Genomic DNA, 11,856 nt, shown 5'->3' on the forward strand with positions numbered 1-11,856 from the left:
CCAACATCCCCTTGGGGGCTGAGTAGGATTGTGATGAAGGGTTTGCAGCAAGTGTGTTTTTAAGAGATCATTCTGACTGTCATTGGGAGGACAGAGCAGAGGCGACCAGAGTGAAGGTAGGGGACCTAAAGGAGGTCGATGTGGTCACCAGTGTCATGCTAAGGGCCTGGTAGACTGTGGAGATGGAGAGATGTTTAGGACTTGCTGAGGAAGTGGAGGCGTCAGGGGTGACACACACAGACCCTGTCTAGGACTTGCACACTTGCTGTGGGTGCCCCAGCTTCATCCTCTTGGGCTCTGCAGGTGGATTGCTGGGCAAGGCTCTGGATTCCAGCCTGCTCTGTTTGCTTCCCACCACACAGACACATGACTCTTGCTTTCTATTTCTTTCGAAGGCATATTATCACCCTTCCAGCAACCCACACTCGGAAGGGCAGGGTCACCTTTCTCACTTCTTTTTTTGTCCCTCTCACTAGATTCTCACTTCTGTGGCTTGGCTGTGGCTCCTCAACTCCTGCTTATGTGTCTTGCCCTCTCCGCTCTTACTGGTACCATGCCAGTTCAGACTCTGTTACTTCCCAATTGGTTGCAGTCTTTCCGTTGATTCCCAAGACCTTTCCCCACATGTTGTGCATACTGCTCGCACATTCCTTCACTCCCAGCTCGGGGGTGTCACCTCCTCCATGTGAGCCCCAAGGCTTTCCCCTCGACTGCAGAATAAGGTCTTAGTTCATCAGCCAGCCTTCCTGACTGTCTAGCATCCATCTTCCCTTTCTTGTAGGGATATTTTTCCTTCCCTGAAAAGGTCCGTACCTCTCTGGGGTGGGCATTTCCATGCTCGATTAAGTTTTCAAATATGAGAACCGTGCACACAGTAAGCACCTCTTTGGCCAGGGGTTATATTTTCATGGATTTCCCCATGGGCTGAATGGAAAGTACAGATGATTCAGGATCGTCAACTAGGAGCTCATCAAATAATAGGGGACTTCAAAAAGTTCAAAAATGGAATTCACAGAGAAGTTTATTTTACTTCATGGAAGTTTTACAAATCTGTGCGTATGAAAGCTCTTCAAGAAATTTATGGAAAGTATGTATTATGAATAAAACCATGTGTGGATTTTAAAGTCTTTTGGCTTAACCAGAATAAACTTATTTTTAAATTCTGTTTTCCTCATACATTTTGAGTCTTCTGTATCTGAAGCTAAGTCAGGGTTAACTTGTGCTCTGAGGGAGGTGGGGAGGGATGGGGCACTGCCCACTGCAGGCCGTTCTGGGCCAGGCACCGGGGTTTGCCCTTTGCACAGTCACCATTCCCGGAGTGTTTGTGCCCTCTGCGACACAGAGGTATCAGCATGGACTATCTGAAATTGCGGTTTTTTATGCAAGTCAAAAATCTAAGAACTTCAAGCAGATGAGGAAGTAAAGATTCAGAGATTCACACTCGGCTAATCCATAGATCCTCACTGGTTCTGCTTTTTGTGATATTGAAACCTGTTCCTCCAGGTAGTTAAAATGATTATTTCCCTGCTATGTGTGTGTGTCTGAGTGGTATCAGATAGGTGACTCAAGCAACTTCAGCTGATAGGATCCTCATTCCATGCTAAACCGATCTGCCTTTTGCTTCCGTTAAAATGTCCTAAGAACTTGTTTTTCTTCTTGCAACAGGAAGGAGACAAACGTATGAAACTTCAGAACATGGTCAAGTTCCCTTTGACTGGCCTGGACATGACGCCTCACGTGGTTAAGAGAAGCCAGAGCAGCTGGAGTTTGCCGTCGCACTGGTCCCCGTGGAGACGGCCCTATGGACTCGGGAGGGACCCCGAGGACTACATCTATGACCTGTATGCGGTGTGCAATCACCATGGCACCATGCAAGGGGGGCACTACACAGGTCTGCAGCGCGTGAGGCCGTGTGTCTGTGCTTCCGCTCCTCCAGGCAGGCTGTGTTGGGCCAGAGGGCCGTGGCTTGAGGACCTCCGTTTCTCTTCCCATAGGTTGCGTGCCACCGGTAAAGGTGGTCCCCGTCCTCTGTCCAAGGGCTAACGCACTAAAGCTCTTCCTGCTCTTTCCGACTTGGATCTTCCCGAGGTGACCTTACCTGGCTGGGCCAGCAGTGTGAACACAGGTGGCATTCCGTGGTCGTCAGAGGGTCTGCCTTCCGTGCACCTGACTCACACTCTCCCCACAGACGACTTTGCTCTGCTGGCTTCAAGTTTTAGCCTCTCACTTATTTCAGTTGTGAAGCACTATTGCAGTGTCTTCACGTGGCTTGGGAGGGCTTTTCTTTTTAAACTTCAGTTTTCTTTCTTTTTTTTTTTTTTCTTTTCTAAAGCAACTGAGTTCAGCACATAACATTTAGAGACTAGAGATAATCAGAAAACATACCATTACATGGGGGCTCTAGTACAACCATTGGTAACACTTTGAAGAAATGTGATAAAACATAGATAATAGAATTTACCACCTAATGGTGTATTCTTTAGTGATGTTAGGTACATTTGCATTGCTGTGTAGGCACCATCGCTCCTCATTGCCAGAGCTTATTTCATCTTCCCAAACAGAAATGGTGCCATGAAACACTATTTTATATTACCCACAAGCCTCTAGTAGCCACCCTGCTTTGGGTCTGAATTGACTTCTCTTGATACCTCTTAGAAGTGGAATCAGCCAATATTTGTCCTTTTGTGACTGGCTTATTTCATGTAGTCGGATGTGTTTAAGGCTCATCCATGTTGTACCATGTATCAAAGTTTTTATCTTAGAGGTTAAGCTGTCAGTTAAGACGTTCACATCCCATATTGTGTAGGACCTGGGTTCAATCCTTGCTGGTTCCAGCTTGCTGCTAATACAGAAGTGGGAGGCAATGGTGATGGTTCACATAATTGACGGAGAACTTTGATTGGTTGATTCACTCCTTAAAAGGCTGTACCGGCCAGGGCTGGGCTAGAACAGGGCCAGGGCTGGGCTAGAACAGAGCCAGGGGTTGCCTCTATGTCTCCTACATGGTACCTGGAGCCCAAGGACCCAGGCCATCTTATACTACTTTTCCAGGTACATTAACACAGAGCTGGATTGGGTTGGAACTGGAGAAGCCAGGCCCTGAACTGGTGCCAAGTTGGGATGCTGGTGTCGCAGGCAGTGGCTTTACCCACTGGTTTTAAGTTTATTTTACCCTGAACTTTGACTTGGGCGGAGTTTTGATAGTTTATTATATTTCAGGTCTTGCATTTTTTTGTACTCGTGTTTTCTGGGGGCCGCTTGTACTGTGTGTCTAGTTGGAATTTTGCTTCTGTGGCAATTCTAAGCATGTTTGTCCTCTTTGGCAGTGAGACATGGAGTTGTAAACTCGCAGACTCTGAGGGGAAGGGACTTGGAGTTCATTGAGTTTCCCTGGCATCCCACTGTGGCCCTGCCTTGGCCAGCGTCCCCACCTCATGTTCAGCTTTGATAAAGAGTGCATCTCCCGCTTGTAACGCTTCTTAGGAAAATGACTTGCTGAGTGGTCTTAGGCAAGAAATTGTTGAGGAAAAATAAAAATAGGGTGGACCTGAATTTTACATATTACACTGGCTTTTTCGTAGAGGAGACTGGAAAATGCCTCAGCTCCCTTTTTGTGAAAGGAGCTTGGGTGAGAAGCCAGACACCTTTCCCTCACCCTGCCTTAGGTGGGTACCGCAGTAGGGAGCCAGCAGTGACCACCGTGCTTCACAGGACCCTTTAACTTAGCGGATGCTCGGATGCTGTCTGGATCCCTTCCCCTTTTCCATACTCAAGCCGTTCTGTGGCTTCTCTGATCTATAGGTTGTTTACTGGTAGTTTGGAGAACATATTGCACACTCGCTACATTGTTGGCTTGAAGACACTGCTTTAAAGTTCCCGTTTGGATCCTGTCTCCTCTCGTTTGGATCCTGTCTCCTCTCGTGTCCTTGACTCTGCTAGTTCTAGCTGTAATTACATGGAATGGGTTTGGCTAACTTGGGGAGGGGACTCTGGAACAGCGCTTCCCGAGCCGTCTGCGATGCTATGATTCTATTTTAAGTTTTTTAATCCTTCACGAACCAGTGCTTCTACACAAATACAATCAGAATATCCCAGCAGTATCGGGTTGCTATAAAGGCTTTTAAATGCTGGTCTCCAGTTCCTTCCTTCTCTGCTTGAGGACTGGCCACAATTTGAGGAATACTGGCCTAGAAAACACTGCAAGAAGTTAAGCTGGGGAGGAAGGCCAGTGGGGTCGTTTTGTGATCACATTGTCCACGCCTCAGTGGGTTACTATGCTGCCTTTGTTTCCGCATCATGACTAACAACAGACCCTCCTGAGGCGAACCAGACTAGCGCTAGCAGAGGGCCCTTCTGTCACTGTCCCTTCGGTGTGGTCCCCTCTCACTGTTCTGATCCCAGTCAGTGCAGCAGCTGGCTCACTCAGACCTCCCGTCCGGCCCGACGCTGTTTCTCCAGCTCCATCTGCCGCTTCTGTCTCCGTTCTCTCCCTGTCTGGTTCTGGGGAACCTAGCTACAGTTGATTTCCCTCTCCGCATTCAGAGGTTCTTCACCCCACTCTGGTTTTGAGCCCTTCCTTGTGTGGCTCCCTTTCATGCTGTAGGGTTGCATGCTTGTGGGAGTGGCTGCGGCCTATTGAGAGACTCACTCCCAGTACTTCTCCAAGCCTATGTGCCCCGCTCCTGGGACTGTGCTGTGTGTATTCCAGCCTTCTGGCAGACATTCTGGTGCATATTTGTGCCCACCCAGCAAGTGGGTATTGCTGGAGAATGTGGTGGTAGTACACTCCCGCTGGGTCAAGCTTCCAGGTCCCCTGTGGTAGGGTTTCTGGGGTTGGTATTGAGTGCTTTCGTTCTAGCTCAGGCCTAGGACTTGAACTGGAGGGAGAGCCTCCTGAGTTGTTGCTTTCCCAGGTTCTCACATTTCCAGAGAACTACCGTGCTGAGGGAAGCTGGGCAGGGTAGGGGTTTAAGTGCAAGCTCAAGGACCAGGTAAAGCTGGAATGAAACACTCATCCTTTACCAGTTTGGAGGCCTCGGGCACCCCAGGGTAATCTTACTGAGTCTTTGTAAATCAGGAATCACAATAGGACATGTCTCAAAATTAAGTGGGATGCTTGGCACATTGTACATCTTAAAAAAAGTACTTGCTATGATTGATACCCTCCTTTCTAGTCCTATTATTTTTGTTGCTGGCAAAGACTGAAATGTTACAAAACGTTTGAGTCAAGGTTGGTGGCCCCTGGCATCTTTGACATTTTGGCTGCATCATCATTCAGTGTTGCAGGGCTGTCCTGTGCCCTGTAGGATGTGCGGGAAGGTCCCTGACTTCTCCCTCCACCAGGAGCTAGGAGCCACAGTAGTGACAGCCAGAACCTTCTGCATTCACTGCCGGTTGTTGCTCACGGGACAGAACTGTCCCTGGCTGAGATCCCTTGGCTTGACAAAGTTAAGTTTATTCTTCCATGTTGTTAGCTGAGCTAGTACTGCATATACTTGGACTAGGTTAAACTAGTTTCCTGAGACAGTCTGCCTGAGTGTGATATGGAGTTTGGATATATTTTCACCTCTGGGTTGCTACCTGCAGCCTTTGAAAGTTCTTGGGTTAATCCGAGAGGCAAAGCAAGGGAGGCTGTGCGGGGTGGTCTGGGCCGCCTGCGTCCCTGCCCGGCTCTCAAGGCAGGCTGTTTCCCCAGCGTACTGTAAGAACTCCGTGGATGGCCTCTGGTACTGCTTCGACGACAGTGACGTGCAGCAGCTGTCGGAGGACGAGGTCTGCACGCAGACAGCCTACATCCTTTTCTACCAGAGGCGGACGGCTATCCCGTCGTGGTCAGCCAACAGCTCGGTGGCAGGTAAAGCCAACTCTTGACCTTGGGTGGGGTGTTTTTCCTCCCCCCAGAGTAGATGATGGTCATTAATGGCCCAGAGGACCTTTCCGGAAGGCCTCATGACTGTTGACTTGATTGGATTAATTTTCACATTTCCGTTTCCCGTGGAAACCAGCGTGATTGCAGTCGAGCAAGAGGGGTTGGGTTGTGAGAGCAGGTGTGGGCTGGCGGAGTTCACAGGGAGTCTGGTTAACGTGTGGGGAAGCCAGAAGGCAACCTGGCATGCTGCCCTGCAACCTGGTTGGAGCAGTACCCCCAGGGCCACGTGCACGCCATCTGTGCAAAGCTGTAATGACACCCACCTCACGTCACATTAGAGGAAGGCGTGCCTTCTGTTACGGCTAAGTATCTCTGGACACAGGTATTTTCATCCAGTAATATTAATCCTTTAGGTAAAGGAATAATACAGAGAGCCTCCAAAAAGTTCACTGGAAAATGTACATTGTCTTTTTGGGTCTTTTAAAAATGTGCTTTTTTTTTTTTTTTTTTTGAATTGTGTGAGTTGCCTTTTAACTTCGTTTTTTGGTGAAGGCAACTCTTGCAAGAAGCCTTAGGGTTTTGCCTGATTCAGAGCCAGTACCCATGTGTGGCATGGATGCAGCCACGCTCACCCACACAAGGGGCTGCGTGCACACTCATGGGGAGTTGGACTGACCGAGGACTCGAAGTGATGATGTATGGCTGGTAGGGAGACTAGTGGGGAAGCATCACTCAAGTGGGGAGACCCCTGCCGGGATCCTCCTCCAGTCCCCGCCCACTGGCAGGCAGGTGGCTCACTCACAGTGCCAGTGCGGGTTCAAAGGCTCTCGGCCTCCCCAGTGCTTCCAGGGTCGGCCGTGCTCAGCAGTGCCCTCTTGAGGTGTACGCCTGCTGTTTCATGTGCACAGTTCAGGAACAGTTTCTGTTGGCCTAAAATACATTTAAAGGCAACCCTAGAGCAGACAGTGACATGGAGGGGTGAGTGTGCTTGTGTGTAAAGCATGTCCACAGACAATGAGACCCAGAAAAATCCAGTCCTCTATTCTTCCTTTGTTTCTGAAGTGTAACTGCAGGTGCTCAAAAAAGCACCTGGTAGGTAGACAGTGAATTTATGCATGAGCCCTCCTCTTACAGCCTCTTTAAGGCTCAGACTTTGCCTTATGAAGTGTTCCTCTTACGTGCATGTCACGATGCCAAACTCCCTCACGTACTGGAATCTGCTTTGCATCTTTGTGTGTATCTGGAGGGGCGGTTTGGGGGTCTTGGGAGTTCATGCTGACTTTTGGGTGGGGACGTTCATCAGGGATGCCAGCTCAGTCACGCAGGCCGCCCCTGGACGCTGCCTCACCAGTGCCCGCTTCCTTTCCTGCAGGCTCCACAAGTTCTTCCCTGTGTGAGCACTGGGTGAGCCGTCTCCCGGGGAGCAAGCAAGCCAGCGTGACCTCTGCGGCTTCCTCCAGGCGCACCTCGCTGGCCTCGCTCTCCGAGTCTGTAGAAATGACCGGGGAGAGGAGTGAGGATGATGGTGAGTGTGGGGTTTGGTGATAGAGGCACCATGCCTCCCACTTAGGAACGAGTGTCCAGGAGCCTGGGAGAACTCAGAGTGTTGCTGAGTGGGACTGCCTGCTGTGGTCATGGTCACGGTCATGGTCATGTGAAGTAACTATGCAAACAGGGACATTTGCTCGTGTTTCTAATGACTTTCTTCTCCAGCTTCTTTAGTGTAGGGTTAGGTGTAGAAACTGGTGCTTTGACTGTTTCTTTCAAAGTGCTCTTGGGGGGTGGGGACAGTGTTGTGCCCTCCTAGGGCCGCCTGCAGAGGGGGCTGTGCTGATCTGACTCCCAGCGTCTGTTTCTGAAGACAGGCTGGGTGTAAAAATTTGGAAGCTGGGGCGCCCTTTGTTTCCTTTCCACTTTCCATTACTGCTTGAGGAATGACAGGATGGACAGGCACTTCCAGCAGGGTCCCAGGTGGTATGGGAGTGTCGGGCAGCCAGAACTGAGAGCTGGGAGGCAGAGAGGAGTGAGCTCAGCTTCCGGAATGAGCCGGTGACTCACCCTGCAGGAAGCGTCACTCTGCGGCCAGCAGTTCGATCGTGGTGATCCGCTTCTGGCGATGATGGATGCGTCTGAAAGGGTGACCTGGAGTGGGGCTTGCTGGAGGTTGCAGGAAGAGTGCCAGCCCGGGGGTCTGCCGCAGCCCTCCCTCTGCCACCTCTTCTGGCGTGTTGCTCCTTGATCTGTAAAATGAGAGCATTGGGCTGTCCTGGCTAAGCTCCTTCCAAGTCTTTACAGCTTCGAAAGACCGGCTAGTGAGCCTTTGCTTGTTTAGGTAAAGGTTGTTTTCAGCACAGCCTGGACAGCCTGGGGGTGGCTGGTCCCCATGTGTTGTTCAGCGGTGTGCTGCTGCCGTCGGCATCCGCCTAAGCACCACCTCCCTCCAGTGATGCTGGGCGGTGCCCCGGGACAGAGCTTGGCTTTGAGGGGCTCCTCCTCGTAGAGGTTTGTAAATGCCACAGCCACAGTAGGCAGTGGATGAGAACCCCGGTGCAAGGTCTCCACCACCCTGGAAGACCCAGTTGGAGTTTCAGGCTCTTGGCATTGGCATGGCCCACCCCTCAGCTCTTGCAGCCACTTAGGGAGCGAATCAGAGGCTAGAAGATCTCTGCCTCTCCCTCTCTGTCACTCTTTTCAGTAAATAACTCAATCTTTAAAATACTTTTAAAAATGTACTTGCATTTTATTTGAAAGGCAGGAAGAGAGCTCCATCCACTGATGTACTTTCCAAATGCTCCCAGCAGCCAGGGCTGAACGGCAGTGAGCCCAGGAGCCCAGAACTCCAGCCAGGACTTCTCACCCAAGTGGCAGAGACTCAAGTACTTGACCAGCCACCTGCCGCTTCCCAGGTGCACATCAGCAGGAAGCAGAAGCAGAGTAGCTGGGCCTCTAACCAGGCTTTCCAGTTTGAAATGCTGGCATTACTAAGTGGTAGCTTACCTGTGATATCAAACATCCACTGGTGACTTTTCCAGTCAGTCATTAGGGGCCAGTTACATGTGGTAGTGAAGTGTGCTAGTAAGGGGCTGTGGCTGTGCCATTAGCTTGGTCAAAGACTTCACTTCTGCGTGCCCTAACCATCCCTCAGCGAGCTGAAGAAGCTGTCAGTAGCTTGTGCCTCATGGGCATCTCTGGGGTGCAGTTGCCCTGCCAGCCACAGACCTCCCAGCAGACTAATCCTCGCGGAGTTAGACCGAGGCTTGGCAAAGCAGCCCGAAGCCCAATCTGACCTGTGCCTTTCTCCGTAAAGGAACTTCCTTTGAAACACAGCATATCTGTTATGGCATCACCATGGCCGCCTCGGTGCCGCAGGGCCAGAGCTGAGGGCTTGACCTGCCAGGACAATTGTGCTGATCCTTGATGTCGGGCAAGATGGAGTGGAGACTAGCTTGCTGGCCCCGGAGCAGGAAGAGCCCTGCTGTATGGACAAGGGAAGTGGGCTCCTGAAGGCTGAAGCCCACGGTTAGCCTGGGCCTCAAACGGGCTGCCTTTAAGGACCATGCTCTTCTCACCCCATGGGCTTGCCTGCCTTCCATCTTCATCATCTTTAGGGGTTACTTGAATGTTTCTGTGGGTTTAGCTTAACGGTGTTCTCTTTGCTGTGTTCAGGAGGCTTTTCCACCCGGCCCTTTGTGAGAAGCGTCCAGCGTCAGAGCCTGTCTTCCAGGTCTTCTGTCACCAGCCCCTTGGCTGTCAACGAGAATTGCATGCGGCCTTCCTGGTCCCTGTCTGCTAAGCTGCAGCTGCGCTCCAACTCTCCTTCCAGGTTCTCAGAGGACTCTCCGATTCACAGCTCGGCGTCCACCTTGGAGAAGATCGGGGAAGCAGTGGATGACAAGGTCTCCATCTCTTGCTTTGGGAGCTTGAGGAACCTGTCCAGCAGTTTCCAGGACTCCAGCGACAGTCACAGCCGACGCGAGCACAAGGCTGTGGGCCGAGCGCCCCTGGCCGTCATGGAAGGTGTGTTCAAAGATGAGTCAGACACCTGCAAATCGAACTCCAGTACCGTCGCTGTGCAGAGCAAACACCCGGCCCAAGGGGACCGCTTGCCCCCTGTCTCCGATCCCTTTGATAACAACAACCAGATCGCTTACGTGGACCAGAGCGATTCCGTGGACAGCTCTCCAGTCAAGGAGGCCAAAGCCCTGAACCAGCCAGGCTCCCTCCCGGGGAGGCCTGAGAGCACAGCCACGAGAACCCCCAGCTCCAGGGGCACTTCGGAGCCGGAGAAGGGCCCGCGGAAGGGGCGGCCGGCCCTAGCGAGCCAGGACTCTTCTGTTTCCAGCACATCCCCTTCCTCTCCCGTCCCTGTGAAAGTGTCCCTCAAGCCCTCCCGCTCCCGGAGCAAAGCGGAGGCTTCATCCCGGGCCAGCGGGAGGCATTCGTCCCCCGCCCCGGTGCAGCCCAAGAAGGAGGCCTCGCCCAAGTCCCGGGACTCCGCGTCATCTCCCTCACCACAGAAGCAGAAGTCGGCTTCTGCCCCCGCTCACACTGCCTCGTCGACATCTGCCAAAAAAGCCCCTGGCCCCGGCCCGCGAGGCGCCCTCCCGCCCGGGAAGAGCAGGACCTCAGAGTGGAGCCTCAGCCGGGAGGCTTCCAGGCAGAGTCTGGGTTCTGACCGAGCCGGTGCCACCTGCTCCTCCAAACCCAGCTCCCCCCGGGTGAGCCAGGCCAGGGCCGGGGAGGGCCGAGGCGATGGCAAGCATGTCAGGAGCTCCTCCATGGCCAGTCTGCGCTCCCCGAGCACGAGCGTGAGGGCCGGACTCAAGAGGGATAGCAAGTCAGAGGACAAGGGGCTGTCCTTCTTCAAGTCAGCCTTGAGACAGAAGGAGACCCGGCGCTCTACCGACCTCGGCAAGACGAGCTTGCTGTCCAAGAAGGCCGGCAGCGGCTCGGCCAGGTCGGCCTGTAAGAGCAGCACAGAGGAGAAGGCCGAGCGCGGCCCCCCGGCCCCGGGCTCCCAGCAGCCCCACGCCAACGCACTGGGGAAAGAGCCGCCCGTCTCCAAGGAGCCTGCTTCCACTAAACATTCCCTGTTGTCCGCCCGCAGATCCAAGTCTTCGCAGCTGGATTCCGGGGCCCCCTCGTCTCCGGGGGGCAGGCAGTCTGCTGAGAAAGCCCCCAGAAAGTTATCTTCTAGCATGCAAACCTCTGCACGGCCTTCTCAGAAACCTCAGTGATATTTCCGCAAAGCCAAGTGTTTTATCTGTAAAGACGTTTATTTATTTGGAGCCCCTCCCCTCCCACCAATGCCCTGTCTGCTTTTTTTGTTTTTGTATTTTTGGAGTCATGTGCCTGACTCAGTGTGTGTGTGTGCGTGTGTGTGTGTGTGTGTGTGTGCAAGACAGACAGAAAGAGAATTCAATCGCAAATTGTTAAAAAGCGTCGCCTTATTCTGCCATTGAACCAAATAACAGCCATAGGCAAAGCGTTGAAACCAAGCTAACTGGAATAATGTGGCCAGTGGCCCTTAGCGTTGTGCATACTTGTGTCTGGAGGACTCGGACGACTTCCGTTGGACACTAGGATTTGGAAGGCCGTCCAGCTGTCACTGGTTAGTGTCCACGAGGATGAGTTACCTGGCACAGGTTCCCCCTGCACAGGATCAGTGCCCGTTGCAAATGGCAGGGTGGCACCTGGAGCTCAAGAAAACTGTGATGCAGATAGCGAAACAGGCCGAGGGAAAAACCGTTGCTTTCTGCACTTCGCTGCCCCATCTCCTAGTCTTCGTGAAGGGCAATATTCTAAACACTAACGTTTCTCAGGTATCCGCTCAGCTAGTCTAGATTGCAGAAGAGGAGGGCGTGCAGGCGACGATGGTGACATGTCTCCTCCTGCCGCAGAAGCTTCCGGGCTGGGAAGGAAGTCCGTTCACTTCTTCCCCATCTGCAGAGGCAGGCATGCCATAACCCGGCTTGACCCTGGGGTGT

At 52.4% G+C, this 11,856-nt stretch overlaps 1 protein-coding gene across 2 annotated transcripts in view; it reads left to right on the forward strand.

Annotated features, from left to right (window-relative positions):
• The window catches only part of USP31 (ubiquitin specific peptidase 31), a 58,411-nt gene extending 47,236 nt beyond the window's left edge, over positions 1 to 11,175 (forward strand). For both annotated transcript variants that reach the window (XM_040973206.1, XM_040973207.1), the window contains 4 exons: positions 1,666 to 1,891; positions 5,696 to 5,854; positions 7,242 to 7,394; positions 9,536 to 11,175. In XM_040973206.1, coding sequence (XP_040829140.1) covers positions 1,666 to 1,891; positions 5,696 to 5,854; positions 7,242 to 7,394; positions 9,536 to 11,106 — 2,109 coding nt within the window. In that variant the 3' untranslated portion in view covers positions 11,107 to 11,175. The remainder of the gene's footprint in view (positions 1 to 1,665; positions 1,892 to 5,695; positions 5,855 to 7,241; positions 7,395 to 9,535) is intronic.
• Positions 11,176 to 11,856: the final 681 nt, after the last annotated feature.

The sequence above is a fragment of the Ochotona curzoniae genome, unplaced genomic scaffold, assembly GCF_017591425.1.
Source record: "Ochotona curzoniae isolate NIBS_2020 unplaced genomic scaffold, NIBS_Ocur_1.0 contig_2321, whole genome shotgun sequence".
NCBI lineage: Eukaryota > Metazoa > Chordata > Mammalia > Lagomorpha > Ochotonidae > Ochotona > Ochotona curzoniae.